This window comes from Portunus trituberculatus, chromosome 14 (genome assembly GCF_017591435.1).
Source record: "Portunus trituberculatus isolate SZX2019 chromosome 14, ASM1759143v1, whole genome shotgun sequence".
NCBI classification, from domain to species: domain Eukaryota; kingdom Metazoa; phylum Arthropoda; class Malacostraca; order Decapoda; family Portunidae; genus Portunus; species Portunus trituberculatus.
In genome coordinates, this window is record NC_059268.1 from 10,660,541 (window position 1) to 10,676,683 (window position 16,143).

At 43.0% G+C, this 16,143-nt stretch overlaps 2 protein-coding genes across 13 annotated transcripts in view; one reads left to right on the top strand and one right to left on the bottom strand.

The window, feature by feature from the left end:
* LOC123503416 (beta-1,3-galactosyltransferase 5-like) overlaps window positions 1-16,143 on the bottom strand; it is a 77,874-nt gene that overhangs the window by 11,834 nt on the left and 49,897 nt on the right. The window contains exon 1 of one of the 6 annotated variants that reach the window (XM_045253178.1): window positions 4,041-4,171. The exons of 2 other annotated variants lie outside the window; for them this stretch is intronic. The gene's annotated coding sequence lies outside the window, so the exon portion shown is untranslated. Of the gene's footprint in view, window positions 1-65; window positions 328-559; window positions 893-4,040; window positions 4,172-16,143 lie in introns of those variants that run through there. 3 more of the 6 variants (XM_045253180.1, XM_045253177.1, XM_045253182.1) reach the window with 3 other exon arrangements.
* LOC123503414 (protein amalgam-like) overlaps window positions 6,870-16,143 on the top strand; it is a 67,551-nt gene continuing 58,277 nt past the window's right edge. For 4 of the 7 annotated variants that reach the window (XM_045253169.1, XM_045253175.1, XM_045253171.1 and 1 more), the window contains exon 1: window positions 6,870-7,251. In XM_045253169.1, coding sequence (XP_045109104.1) covers window positions 7,212-7,251 — 40 coding nt within the window. In that variant the 5' untranslated portion in view covers window positions 6,870-7,211. The remainder of the gene's footprint in view (window positions 7,252-16,143) is intronic. The other 3 variants (XM_045253173.1, XM_045253172.1, XM_045253174.1) reach the window with 1 other exon arrangement.

The following is a 16,143-nucleotide window of genomic DNA, read 5'->3' on the forward strand; positions in this document are numbered from 1 at the left end:
GTGACCAAAACACAAAAATCACTTTTTCGGTGCACACACGTTACATAAAGATGACTGGGCCTTACCTAAGATGAAAACAAAGCAGGGACAATAATAACGATCACAGGAGAGACCACACGGATTTGACAGTCTACACATTTTCACCATCTCGACACGACTGAGTCCAGAAGATTGCCTCCGCCAAGGCCAGCTAGGATGATGGTTGCCAGACTCACACTGACGCCTCCCTGCATCAGTACGCACTTCGCACGTGTTCGCTTGCAGCAAGTGTGAGAGGAAGGTGAATCATTAAATAAATCAACTCCCTCAGCCAGTCGGCCTCTCAAAAAGTCAATCAGTCAGTACTCGGCTGGATAGTAAATCATTTAGATAGTAAGTCAATCGCTCAGTTAGTCTCCCAGTTAATGAGCTAGGCAGATAGGCATTCAGTCAGTTAGTCAATCTGGCAGTCCTATAAAGTAAAAGCCAGTCTTTCAATCTTCTCAGTACATATGACACACTACACACACACATGCACACAGACACACACACACTCTCTCTCTCTCTCTCTCTCTCTCACCTGGCGTTCCCTGCAAGGTGGAAGTAGCGCCATCAGGAAGGATAATAACAATAATTCTTCACTCAGAGTGAAGTGAAACATCGCAGCCACTTCATGTCGAATTAAAATGCCGCAAAGTTTGTGTAAATGTTGGTAAAGACCACTCTTCATGTAATTATCAACACCTGATTTTCATGTTTGATGCTGTATGTTGTTTTTTCTAGTGACACACACACATACACTCGTATGCACACAAACACAGCTATAGATGATTTGTTTTTCTATTCATATCTCTGTGTATGGGGAGGGGGTGGTGGGAGGGGAAGGAAGGACTGAGGAAGGACCCCAAGTAACATCCAGAATATCCCCTCTCCTCTCCTCTTCTATCCCACATAAGACGTGTTGTCAGGAGTCGCTACTCATACTAACTAACCATCGTGTCTCCTGATCATGACGGAGCAATTTCACAGCACACTTCACCACGGATGTCTGTTTATCCATTTATTTGTCACTTTCACTACTACTACTACCATTTATATTACTACTATCGTTATTATTACGATCTATTTATTTACTTTTTGTTCATTTATTCTCGTCACGATGGTATTCTCGTCTTGAATATGCTGGGCAGGTACACGACACACCCACCAACACATACACACACACACACACACACACACACACACACACACACACACACAGAGAGAGAGAGAGAGAGAGAGAGAGAGAGAGAGAGAGAGAGAGAGAGAGAGAGAGAGAGAGAGAGAGAGAGAGAGAGAGAGAGAGAGAGAGAGAGAGAGAGAGAGAGAGAGAGAGAGAGAGAGAGAGAGATTTATGCATGGTTTGTTCTGTTCTCTTTAAAAACTTCCTGACAGTGACCTTGTTCGCGTGAATTCAGATGAACAGTAAGGTAGAATAGCAGCAGACACCTTGACCCTTACTGAGCTGCTGAGAGTTTAAATACCTTATCGCTGTGTTGACTAAGAATCACTGTAAGGAGAGGAATGGGTAACAATGACTATACGCAACATAAAAAATGCCTACAAGAAATACATTAAGTTACATACGAAGAGAAGCACAGTGTTTAAAATTAAATGCACTAGCTTTATCTAAGAGCGAGCCTTTGATTCTATATAGCCTGAGAATCGTTGCCTATCAATGAGTGCAGCAGTTTTATAATATTCATCTCAACCAGGCTTCCACATCCAACGTATCTATCAATGTTCTTTTATGTGAGAGAGGTAAAGGATATAAAAAGAAAAGAGAGAAAAAAGAAAAAAAAGGCACTCTCAGATACCAATCCCAAAAGAAATATCAAAAGTATCATCCAAAATTAGAGGATAGATTGATAAGTTTTCATAGACTCTCTGAGAACGCAACTGAAATCTTTGTGTTAGCATAAAGTACAAGAGGCGAGTAGAGGGCGCCAACAAGAATGCCAGACGAACTATCACAAGAGAAGGGCACAAGAACAAAGAAGTAGATTATGTTATCATTAGTACCGAGAAGAAACATGTTCCTGAACAATGCCGTGATCAATGAAGGCGTCACGTTGTGTTGATGTGATCAAGGTGGAACAACAACAGCTCTCACAAATGGATAGATATTTCCCATCTACTGTGTACTAAATCAGAGGCGCTGCAATGGTTAAACAATGAGAATGTATATTTAATGTTGAATGAAATAGCATAGAAGTATGGCGATTCCCTCCTACTGCGCCAAATTCACTTCCAGCTGACGTGGCGAGTATATATGTTCGACTTGTCTTATTATGTTTGTAACGACCGTCAGACACACATTTGTTTATATTGTTCGTCTAGCAGCTTGCCTTATAATAATATGTGGAAACAATAAACTAAACGTTCCCTTTACATAAGAAAGCATCAATGTAGAAAACTTGCTGCGTCAGCTCATAATGTTGAACACTATTCCATCAACCTTCCTCAGTATATATACAGTACGTATAATGATTAAGATAACGGAAACGTCTTTCTTTTTCTTTTTAACTTTTAAAACAACAGATCTCTCTAACAAAAAATACTTCACACATCTTAATCGGTCCAATGTTCTTTGCGCCAGACTGAAAGGCAGCAGGTCCGGTGTAGGCCTGCCACACGTGGCTGCATCAGTACACAAGACAGTGGGGTCCCCAACACTTCGCCACGTCACGAACCATGTTGGCAATACGGTATTCTCGGACTCATCTCGGTGATTCTTCCGTTAAATGGCGTCTTTGTACGAAACCACCATTGCAACAATGCTGGATCTATTCATATTTCACTATTCTCTACTTCCCAAGAAACAATTGAAAATATATATTATTCTTGACATAAGGTGCCGGGAAGCACACGGGACAATATTTACCGAAACGTCGGGTGCGGCAACCATAATTCCAGGGCAGGCGTATCACACAGATCACAGTTCACACTCAAAGGGGGTGGTCAGCAATATAAAAATATCATCACATCAAGAAACAATTCCGCTCCCAAACCACTTGCACTGGGAAATCACAGCACATCACAAACGTTTAGTATCACTTTACTCTGCATACCGTTATCTTGGTTGGTATCTATTCTTAGTACACACACACACACACACACACTGATGACTTGTTATTTATACAAGCACTTTTTAATATCTGGGAACAATAACAAACATGTAACCTTTATTGCATTATCTTGTTGAGATATTTAGTCCTCTTTATAGAGTAGTGTGTTTGCTGTTAATACAAACACTTATACCACTATGGTAATAAAGAATTAGAGAAAAATCAGTACTGGAAAGGATTATTGTATTAACATGTTCGTAAATATTTCAAAAAATGTTACAGCCCATTAGCCAGTTACAGGACAGCCACCATAAAGCCCATTGTTACGTCGTGAAATGCTTGAGTTCTAGTTGGCCTGTCCTTCAATAACTTATTTCATCAATACTTTATACAGAGACAGCCATGTGTTATCTGATGGCTTCTTGTTGCTTCCCTTATTTTCTTATATTCTTTTGTTCATCATCTTCCATGTCTATCTTCTATGGTGCCTGACGTATTCCTGTGGTTCTCCCTTAAAAACTCTCTCTTTATCTAAAAAAGCCGATTTCTCTTCTCCATAAATCTAATATAGCTCTTTTTTATACCATGTTTGCATCACTGTTCCTTCACTTAGTTACACTTTTGCCAGCTTTCGTACACGATGGCTCCCTCCGCCCACGGTCCAGATATATCTGGACCGTGCCTCCGCCTATCAGAACAAACACCACTCGCCCTTCAAAGTATTATTGTTACAACCATTCTAAAATTCGCAATCCCAATTTGTTAATACGTCTACCTTATAACGTTTGGCAGTGTTGCACGACAGTCATTGTTAAATACGTCACTACTTTCGTATTCTTTTAAACGTATCAAAGCCTAACGTACTAAGCACAACCACCTTAATGAGCTGATTTTATTCAATAAACACAGAAATCCATCAGTAATGACGGTGATCACAATTACAGTATCACTTACCACGAAAAATAAACGCTGCCTTGTTTGCCAGGGTGGGAAAGGAATAATGCCTGCCTTTCTCCTAACACACCAAGTCCAGTACAGCTGAACACCCACCTGTGCTGTCGGACTATCGAAACACTTGTTGGGCGTTGGGAGAACTTAGGAAAGTGTATATGGAAGTTACCGATGCACCTGCCTCTGTTGCGCCGACACTTGCTGCCACGGGACTGTTTTGTGCGGTGGCCAAGTCCTTTCTTTCGACGGGAAATAAAGCATACTGGCATTTCCACGAAATAGATCATTCTCTCTCTCTCTTACATATACCCCGATGTAAACACAAACGAATACACAGTCTCGGGAACAATACACTGAGTATATACAGAAGGGAACAGAGATGCTAGTTAAAGAAGGGACGTGGTCGACTGGATAATAAGTTCATAAAGTGATTTTATGACAGAATATTCTATCTCCTCAAAGCAGCCACTGTCAGAAGTTTGTCAGAATGATGAGTATCTAACTCATTCCCTATAAAAAAAAAAAACACTTGTAAAACGCAATCATTGTCACGATATTATGTATATGGAGTAACTGATCAGTAACATAGCTAAATAAATAAAGCACATATAATAGAATAAATTATAATCATATAAATAATGATTCTAGGTTACATCGTTGCAAATTCCAGCAGCAGCAATGATGAAGGTGATGATACAGGTGGGTAAGCGAACTGGGATGAGGGTTATAATGTGTGTACGTATGTATGTGGTATTATACATTTGTCACCAGCTTGACACACAGGTGTTCCGAGGAATAGCTTTCGTCTGAGCACATGTGTTCCCATATCTGTGGGATTCATCATACATTGATGCGGCGAGAAACAACGTGTTTGTAAAGACCATAAAGATGACACTCATGTGCACGATATGCAGCGAAGTGCTTGAATGGTGGTGCACATGATTGGTGCTGTTCAGTTTAGATTCTCTCTCTCTCTCTCTCTCTCTCTCTCTCTCTCTCTCTCTCTCTCTCTCTCTCTCTCTCTCTCTCTCTCTCTTGCTTTTCCTCATCATTGTAGGGAAAACCTCATTTCCCGAGCGCGGTAGGGACAAGCAGAAAGCCAAAAAACTGTACAAGACGAATTTTACTTTATGTGTAGAGAAAAAAGTTAACAGACATACGGTGAAAGGTGAAAATTATGGAACGAGTGCTATATTCAGAAATGCTTTGATCTCACACTACGATGAATTTCTAAGGTCATAGAGATGATTGGCTGGTTTCTGAAGTGTTTTCGTATTAATAATTGATAAAGAAAAAAGTCATGTCAATCTCTCACTGTAACTGGAGAAGCACCTTTAAAAACTGGTGAAGTTTCAACGAGAGCTTTTTGAAATAGTGGAGGTGTGGCCAAGAAGTGTTTCAGAGCGGGTCTGACAGCGACCTCCATTATAACTTTCAAGGAGACCACCATCATTTCACGTGACCTTGAAAAAGCCTCTCTTCATGCCGCAATAGAGATATTCTGGGCTTTTCTCGGTGGCGGCGGAATACTGAATGAGAAAATTGGTGTCATACGTCTCCAGGAATGTCGAGACTGAGGGTAGAGACTTAGATTCAAGCAAAGGAGAACTGACCAATACGTGGTGATGGGTACATTCACTGGAGCACTAAACACCTGCACTGAACAGGCCATATGAAAGAAATCAGAACGATACGCTAACTGTCCCCTCACAGATCGCGGCGCTCGTTACAATGATCATTTAAGAAGTGACACTGTCCTTCACCACAACATTACTACCCGGAACACACGGTTATTTTATACATATATATATTGTACATACAAAACATATGCGCGCGCGCGCCCGCACACACACACACACACACACACACACACACACACACACACACACACACACACACACACACACACACACACACAGAGGACCGGGGTTCGATTCCCCGGCCGGGTGGAGATATTTGGGTGTGTCTCCTTTCACGTGTAGCCCCTGTTCACCTAGCAGTGACTAGGTACGGGATGTAAATCGAGGAGTTGTGACCTTGTTGTCCCGGTGTGTGTTGTGTGCCTGGTCTCAGGCCTATCCGAAGATCGGAAATAATGAGCTCTAAGCTCGTTCCGTAGGGTAACGTCTGGCTGTCTCGTCAGAGACTGCAACAGATCAAACAGTGAAACACACACACACACACACACACACACACACACACACACACACAGAGAGAGAGAGAGAGAGAGAGAGAGAGAGAGAGAGAGAGAGAGAGAGAGAGAGAGAGAGAGAGAGAGAGAGAGAGAGAGAGAGATGAGCCATTTCATAAATATTTACAATGCGGTTCCTTGCCGTAGTTCATCAAAAGTTTCAGGAAGGGAACAGTTACAACCCAAACTCTTCAGACAACAATGCAGTCAAAAGAAAAAAAAAAATCAGAGGAAGGCAGGGGGGACAGGTGGTGGGACGCGCCGGCAGGGGACACATACCCTGGATGCCAGTCACTCGGGATGCATATGCTAGCACGAGGAGCCACTGGATGCAGAAAAACTCATTTTGCCAAAACTAGCATAATAGTTCGCAAATTCCCACTAAAGTTGTGAATCAGTGCAGGAAAACAAGCTAAAAAAGACAGAATGAAGTTTATCAGCAGATAATACACTTAGGGTCGATGAAATGACTGATCCCAAATCTGATGATTTTTAATCAGGAAACAAGCAAGGTAAACAACGCAGCGCGCGGTTCTGTCGCACAACTGCTCATGACGATACCCGTCAGGTCCCAGGGCTTAAGTTAGCAGCGGTGGTGGCGGTGGTGGCGGCGGGTGCACGCAATGTCATAATGGTGAGTGTGAGTCGGGCAGGGAGTAGTCGGGAGGGAGAGCCCGAGTGGGAAGGTCGTCGTCGCTCTGTTTTGCCCCGCCCACACGCTGCTGCTGCTGTCGCTGTTGCCGCAGTCGCCAACACTACCGGCACGCGCGGCGCACCCTCGATTTCTTGCTCACTCAGCTGGCTGCTACGGGCACTCCTTCGTTATCTGTTTCGTCTGTGGTTACCATAGACGGGATGACACGCAGCACCTGAGCCTCAGACTGCACCTCAACTTGGAGGGTGAGTCGAGGCCAAGAACCTGAGGTCCACGCCGCTGAGGCACAAGCATACCAGCCTACCAACGCTACTGAAAACCTTTCAAGATGATGTTGGTGATGCTGATAGTCGCCTCGACCTGCTGTGGTAAGTGTTACGCTGTGCCTCCTGCATGTACACCGCGACATTGTGCTGAGGAACGCCACGCCCTCACTGGTCGATGGCACAATGACGGTGTGTGTGTGTGTGTGTGTGTGTGTGTGTGTGTGTGTGTGTGTGACGGTGTGTGTGTGTGTGTGTGTGTGTGTGTGTGTGTGTGTGTGTGTGTGTAAGAAGGAAAGAGAATGAGAAATGATGACAACGATTGAAAGCAAAATTGCATGGTTAGGCGGACTATCCAATCATTTGCCGACAGTTTCCGTCACAATCGGCAAAGCAGGAGACATGCAATGAACATTCATCGTACACTTGCGCTGCTACAAGAAAGTGAGAAAAGAATCAGTTGTCAGTACATGAAAAAAAAAATGTTAAATTAGTTCAGTGTATTACATATAGTAGTGCAACATCGTATTCCTTGTCGCACACCATGAGTAGTGTAGTAAGCAGAGAGGTTCACCGCTTCTCTCGATGTCTGAGCTTTTCTTAGTTCGTGTCGCTCATAAATCACGATACGACAGTTCTTTATTAATACAATGACGAGGCGGTGGAAGGATTACTAGCATTCCAGGTATCTATCACGCAGGTACGCTCAGTGAAATTGACTGCAGTGCTTTATGTCTGAAATTATAAATGAGAGGGGGTATACACACACACACACACACACACACACACACACACACACACACACACACACACACGACAATGTTCACAAGAAATTTTCTCAGTATCCATTTTTGAGTAAAAATTATCCTTCTTGACCCGAAATTATGACTCCATAAAAAGATTCTTGTTGCTTTGGAAAGAAGAAGGAGAGAGAGAGAGAGAGAGAGAGAGAGAGAGAGAGAGAGAGAGAGAGAGAGAGAGAGAGAGAGATTACACTCTTGTCTCACCTAAAGTCACGCAAACCTATATATCTGCGACTATATTCTACATGCAGTACACACACAAACACACACACATAAACAAACACACACACACACACACACACACACACACACACACACACACACACACACACACACACACACACACACACACATACACACACACACACATCCTACAGTTCCTACAGGATAGCGTAGAGGAAGCAAAGGCCACTAAAAAACAACGGTAGTTTCCATTCCACACCTGTTGACAGATTTAGAACAGTAAACACAGGGAAGCGGCTACAAATCTTCTGGAAAAGCGAACAACACTCCACAATATTAGTGACCTGAACCATTGCACTGAAACTTGACTCAATCACGCCTTATAGGAGCTAGACATGCGTGTTTTAATAGTGACGGGTTTGCTGCCTGACACATGAGAGAAGGCCACCACGTCAGGCATATACGTATACGCTGTTCACACCTAACGCGACCAAGGCAAGTCTTCACTCAGTCACAGTAAGAGAACGTGACATAAGGTGCTGTAATGTCATGGTGCTGTGTGTGTGTGTGTGTGTGTGTGTGTGTGTGTGTGTGTGTGTGTGTGTGTGTGTGTGTGTGTGTGTGCATACCTACTGTCAAGCACTACATAATACTGTGTAAAATGCGGTCAGATGACGATGCAGTGGTGCAGTGCGTTAGCAAAGTCGACCGAAAAAATAACTCGTTAGAGATTTCGAAGCCAAGAAGAATTAGTTTATGCATGCAACCAATCACCTCCTCGTTAACTTTTTTTTTTTATATATTTGTACTAGTAGTTAAACGCCGACATGCAATTTCTTCATTCATAGACGCTTCTAGCTGCCGCGCGCGACTATCCACCTTCGTGTTTCTCATATAACGTGACTTTATTACCTAATCTTCTTCTTTCCTTTTCTTTCGCAGTTCCCTAGAGTCAGAAGTTCGATTCTCAAGCATTTGCTTCAGCCCCTTGCATCTTCCTCTGTGACTTCCATCCTTTGCAGTTTTAACACAATTCCATCCCTCCATTTCACTCATGTATTTCCATCAACTTTTCTCCCTCAAATGATTTTTTTTTCTCAGGATCTTTTAATCGTTTCCTGGTCTTCTCTCCTTACTATAATTCGGCAGGTGATGGAGTACAGCCTTTCTTAACTGACAAAAAATTTCCCTGCTCCTTCATAAATTCTAAGGCACCTACGAGCGAGTTTCATTCTCCGACACTCACCGTTGAATCGATAAATAATATTGAAAACTAGAAAATGAAATCTCTGGTAGTCTGACTGTCATGACCAATACTATGACACGCTAGGCCAAGGGAACGGAGATGGAAAGCTACGGTATAGTGTTAAAATAACGCACGTCTTCCTTTCTAACTTTCCACTATCTACCTGTCTACTTCAGTGCCATAAATTTCCTTCAATCAGATATGTATACGAGAGAAGAAGGAGGGAGAAGCCGTAGGACGATGAGATAGGGCGAGCAGCGCTACCCTTGGAGACTCTCGCTTAGATAACAACACTTTCCTTCCGTCACAGTGGCAATAGATTGGGAGCCGAGGCGAAGGTGGCGGTAGCTTGAGGCGGTGTTGGTCTGCGGGCGGTGGGAAGTGTAGCAGAGGAGAGGAAATTAGAAGGTTCTGAGTTGGGCCTATGCTCTCTCTCTCTCTCTCTCTCTCTCTCTCTCTCTCTCTCTCTCTCTCTCTCTTGTAACTAAGCATGTCTTTTGAGTAGTTATTACGTACTTCCTTCACTGCGAACATAAACTATACACACCACGTCACTGTTTCTCCTTCAGCTGCGATTCTTGATAACCACACAGCTAACTTTCGTTATTCACGCGGCACACGAGACACATTATGCGCCAAAGTTACTGGGTCAACAACTGCGTCCTAAATCTGTTCCACTGCACCCTTAACCATGTTGCTGTAGACGAGAGAGATAGAAAAAAAAGATCTGTGAAGCTTTAAAATAAATCTGGTGCAGAATCATACGTAACGATGACGAAGTGAGAGGGACAAGGATAGGAAAAACACAAAAGTAAGAGAATTGTGAATAAATGAATGAATGAATAAATAGACCTTCACGAAAATGAATCCTAGGCCTTGACTTCAGAATCCTAGGCGAGATACACTAGTAAAAATAATAAAGAGATAAAACAAAAGATGATGCATGGACGAGCTTGCTTCACTTGCAGAGTTTTTGCTGTCCTGTCGTGACCGTAATCTAACGTGCATAGGATGAAGTATTCTTTGTTCAGAAACGCTTCAGTCTCCTACCACAACGATTTTTCAAAGGCCACAAAGATGACTACAAAAACCCCGAGTTTTCAGTTGTTTTCCCTTTACACAATGTAGAAATCTTGTTAATCTGTCATGAGAACTGTAAGAACACTTTTAAAAACCTGTATAACTTCAATTACTTAAAGCCTATTTAAAGTTCATTGTAAAATTTTTGTTCACTAATAAGGAGAACGGTGACAAGGATAGGTAAACAATGGTGTCCAAGAGAGAGAGAGAGAGAGAGAGAGAGAGAGAGAGAGAGAGAGAGAGAATATTATAAGAACACTAAATACATCTCTCTCTCTCTCTCTCTCTCTCTCTCTCTCTCTCTCTCTCTCTCTCTCTCTCTCTCTCTCTCTCTTTCTATTCACTTACGTACTAGGCCTAGAACTGAACCTACCCCTAAACTAAGCCTAATAACATTCCCATGTACCATTTACCATCAAAGCAACTCAACCACCACCACCACCACCTCAACCAAACCACATCCCTATCACACGTACAAACATTTAAAACTCATGGCACTTTACGGCATAACTACTCCACCCCCCAATTTTTTCTTATCACGATTATTACCCGTCATTATTTTTATTCCGCCTAAATAGACTCGTTAGGGCAGAAAGCTTAAGCCTAACAAGCCGTCATGTCCTTATACCACCCTTTCGTGCCTGACTGACTGACCTGCATGACCGTGGTGTGTAATAGAACGATTTAGTGGCGACAGAAAGCCCCTTTTATCTCGTGTGTGTCAAGTGTAAGGGAGGGAGAGGAGAGAGAGAAAGAGGGAGAGTAGTAAAGGAAGAATGTGTAAAGGAAGTGGAAGGAAGGAATGAAGACTGTTATAGGAAAGAGACAAGAGGAAATGAAAGGAATGAAGGGAATGTGAGAAGGAGTTTGTGGGTGAGATGGAGGAAAAGGAGGAAGATAAAAGAATGACGAGTAGGAGGCTTAGAAATAGTGGAGGAAGAAAGAAAAGAGGAAGCGAAATGAAGGAGAAAAAATGTTAATAAAAATGAGAAAGAGACGGTGGAAGAGGAGGAAAAACAGAAGGAAAAGAGGGATAGAGAAGAGGAGAACCATCACACCTGCATTACCCACAAACCATAAAAACCGAAAGCGAAACGAAGGAGAAGGAAAATTTGTTGATAGAAAGGAGAAAGAGGAAAAGAAGGAGGGATATAGGAGGAGACCCATATCACACCTGCGTTACCCACAATCCTCTAGGGCGGGGATTAGGGCGGCGCCGACACGGAGTCTTCGATGGACTGACCACAGACGCCCCGCTATACCCCCACACGGAAGAAAAAGAAGATAAACCTCAGCCTTGGCCACTGTAAGCTCCTGCTGGGGTCACGTTCCAGGCAAAGCTGTTCAGTGTAGTGACTTTACTGACAACAAGCCGCGGTCACATTCCCCACTGTCTCTCCCACGTGAATTACTTTTTATTTATCTATTTATCTATTTTTCGTTGGATCTCTCTTTCTCTCTCTCTCTCTTGATTTTTTTCTCTCGGAATATTTGTTCCTCGGATATTTTTTTCCAATGAACGTTTTCTCTTCAGTGATTTTCTATTTTTCGTTGGAAATATTTCTCTCTTTAATTTTTCTCTCCAAATTTTCACGTTCTCTGGACATTTACTGCCCTGATGATTTTTTTTTCTTTTCACTGGATATATTTTTCTCCCAAGACTTTTTGATTTCAGAATATTTACGTCCTTTTAACATTTACTCCCATGCCTACTGGCATTTTTTTCCACGTAAGAACATAATCCTACGTGAACATTTTCCCTCCTCGAAGATTTGATAAAAGAAACTAAATCCATTTTCTTCCTACGGTTCTTTTTTTTGCGTCAACTTCAAGTAACTCTCCTTTCCTTAATTCCTCCATCTTCAGTGTTTCCTCTACTTTTTCATCACTGCATCAACACTTCTCTACCCCTTATACTCCTCCACACCACTTCCTGCCCTTCTTAATTCAGAATGTAACACCCACTACTCATCTATCCACGCCTCTCTTCCACATCATTCCACTCTACCGTTCCCCTCCTTTCCCTCCTGCTCCTCCCCTGCACAACACGCTTATCCCCCATGCATTTCCTGTTCAGCGACTATGATTGGATGACGCGAGGTGTGGCCCAGGCAGTCCGCCACTCCGGCACTACCAGCTGACGTGACGCACCCTCCACGAATCAAAGCGACACACAAATTAGTGGACATAAAGAGGATAACGTGACGGTGTTGACTGTTGAGTGCCGATTAATGAGTGAAGGGGTATGTGAAACCTTTATAGCCCCTCTCTCTCTCTCTCTCTCTCTCTCTCTCTCTCTCTCTCTCTCTCTCTCTCTCTCTCTCTCTCTCTCTCTCTCTCGTTAATATATCGATAACAAAACTGAGAACGATATCTATGTATACGGAAACCGTCCAAAATGTGTGTGTGTGTGTGTGTGTGTGTGTGTGTGTGTGTGTGTGTGTGTGTGTGTGTGTGTGTGTGTTTGACCACCAGGCAAGTCATGGGCGGATTGGATTTCCCGATAATCACTTTTGACGCGCCAGACTGGTGCGCGTAACCATCACCGTGGCGGGGCGTCAGGGCATCACACCACTGCGGGGAGTTGGTGACTAATACAAGTCTACCAAGAAACACTTGGGGTTGACGTCACTCCACTTACCTACAGTGTCGCTCCCTTTTTGAGGAAGCAAATATTTATTTCTCGCAGAGGGAGGTAGGGAACGGAGGAGTGAGAGCGAGAGGAGGAGACGAAAAGAGGCGAGGAAAATGAAAGAATCGGTGGTGTTGGTGGATCGGGGAGGTGCTTGAGTAACTGCTAACTAGATATCATGAAAATAAACAAAAACAGTATATAAAAAGGACCATCACACAGACCACATCCTTCCTGCCTCAACTGGGTCATCTGCTCGTTCACACAATTAGGTCACGCGAATAAATAACAGCTAATTACGGAACCACAATGTACCAGGCTGCGGAGGCGAGACTAACCAGTGTTCATTGTCCCCAATAAGCACATCACACGGCACTCAGTCTTCCTCACCAGCAAGAAAAATGCCTGTGATTGACGCTCCTCCTTGGCGTGTTTACATTCTGGCTAGGGAAGGCACACGAGGCGACACTCTTGCTGCTGCTGTGGGAGAGTGGGAGAGAGGGAAAGGGGGAGATAGGACTGTAGTGTTAATGTTGTAGCTGGGAGAGTAAGAGTTAGAGCAAAGACTGGAATGTTGTCGTATAGAGAATGAGAGTAAGACGAAGGGCTGCACGTTGTTGTTGTAAGGAGAGTGAGAGAGTGAGAGGAAGTACCGCAATGTTATTATAAATCAACGTTTCCCAACCTGGGGTGCTAGCACGCCCTGGGGATGCTGAAATCAATTATAGGGGGTGCTGGGAAGTGATCCACACACAACTTCACTTTCTTTTATCCTTCGAATAACAAGATATTAGTTAGGGGTGCTGGACGCTGTTATAGATTGTTTAGTTCTCTGTCTTCTAAATCTCATAACCCTCATGGTGTAGTTGTGAAAAAATTGCTTCGAAAGTTTCTAAAGGTAAGCCACAGTTTGAAATCCGCAGAAATATAGATAGCTTGACACGATATTTAGAACATGAACGTCATTTTTTCATGTATTTGGGAAAGCGGCCAATGGCAAAAAATAGGTAAAGAGAGAGAGAGAGAAAAACCTTGCTCTACATACTGTGCCTTAAAAATATAGCTAGAGTACAAAATCGGATAGAAGGCCGATATATTTTCTGCGACGTGCTGTTACATTGCCTGGTGGTGTTATGATGTCTATTGCCGTTAACGCTGAAGGGAAATCATCACTGCTGCTTCATACACCAGGACGTGTTGTCGGAAGAAATAAGGTGAAGTGCTATCACTGTCTAGAAACGAAAGACCTTATGTAAGATTCAATTACGTTAACCAGTAGTACTTCAAATATATATGTTAAGGAAATAATGTCATGCTCTCTCTCTCTCTCTCTCTCTCTCTCTCTCTCTCTCTCTCTCTCTCTCTCTCTCTCTCTCTCTCTCTCCTATGCAAACACATCATGACCAAAATAAGAGTATATTAACACGAGAGCGTTCCGGATGAAATATTGAGGTTTGTGCAACCCTTGTGGTGAAAATTTATGGGATTAAGAAGGAGGAGGAGGAGGAGGAGGAGGAGGAGGAGGAGGAGGAGAAAGTGTTGAAAAAGTGCAATGATTGAAGAAAATATTTATCAGAGAGAGAGAGAGAGAGAGAGAGAGAGAGAGAGAGAGAGAGAGAGAGAGAGAGAGAATAACATGCATACTTAACACGAATCTTTCTAATGTTGTGGACGAATTTTTTCCCCTCATTTCTCTCTCTCTCTCTCTCTCTCTCTCTCTCTCTCTCTCTCTCTCTCTCTCTCTCTCTCTCTCTCTCCAACACCTGTTCTCCGTGTTGCACGAAATCTCAGTCAAACGTTGGTTTCCTGATAAGTTTGTTTACCTGAGAAGCTATAACTTTCTCTCTCTCTCTCTCTCTCTCTCTCTCTCTCTCTCTCTCTCTCTCGTTTCTCCTCCGCATCCTCCCTCGTGTGTTTACCCGAGCAAAACTTAGGAACACAAATATTTTTTTGGGAAAACATACACAAACTTAACACACAAACAATTCTTCAAAGGGACACACACACACACACACACACACACACACACACACACACACACACACACACACACACACACACATACACACACACACACACACACACGAACGTAAAAAACGACCCATTGTAATTATAGTTTTTCCACGAGGACGCAGTGGCAAGGGCATGGAGGTGTACACATATGGATGGTGAAGGCGTGTTGAGGCTACTGAAGGGTGGAGGAGAGCTGGATTCATTCGTGAAGGGTTTTAGAGGCATTGTAAAGAGACTGGGCAGACAGGTATGGGAGTGTTGCAATGTATTAAGGAGGTGTGGCTGCAGGTGTGTGAGTGTGTGGGTGTGTTGTTGCAGGGGCGTTGCATAGCGAGGAGGATATGTATGGTTGTGTTGATGTATCAGCAGGAAGTGGACTGTAAAGGGCTTTAATGATTGTTGTTATTACTGTAAGCCACGCCAGCAACATTACCAGGACTAATGTTGTTACTTCTGCTGCTGCAACTACTACTACTACTACTACTACTACTACTACTACTACTACTGATGCTACTATCACGTAATGTTTGAATGGATGTAATCTGTTAGCGATCTCTAGGTAAAGGAATACGCTATCCGAAGAAATTTAACAATAACAACAATAATAATAATAAGGATGGATGAAGATGGAGCGCAAAACAGAGATAAAAAAGTAGAAAGGAGAGATAGAAATATATGAGAGAGAGAGAGAGAGAGAGAGAGAGAGAGAGAGAGAGAGAGAGAGAGAGAGAGAGAGAGAGAGAGAGAGAGAGAGAGAGAGAGAGAGAGAGAGAGAGAGAGAGAGAGAGAGAGAGAGAGAGAGAGAGAGAGAGAGAGAGAGAGAGAGAGAGAGAGCGAAAAAAGGGTCAAGCTAAAGACCAAATTACAGTACATTACGAAAATGGAAGAGGAGGAGGAGGAGGAGGAAATAGAGGAAAGAGAGAAAAGAAGAAAAAAAGATAACAACGACATATATAAATAACGAAGAACACAAGAACAAGAACACAAAAAAAAAAAAGAACAATAAAAAAAACTAAAAAGAAAAGAAAAGAACCATCACA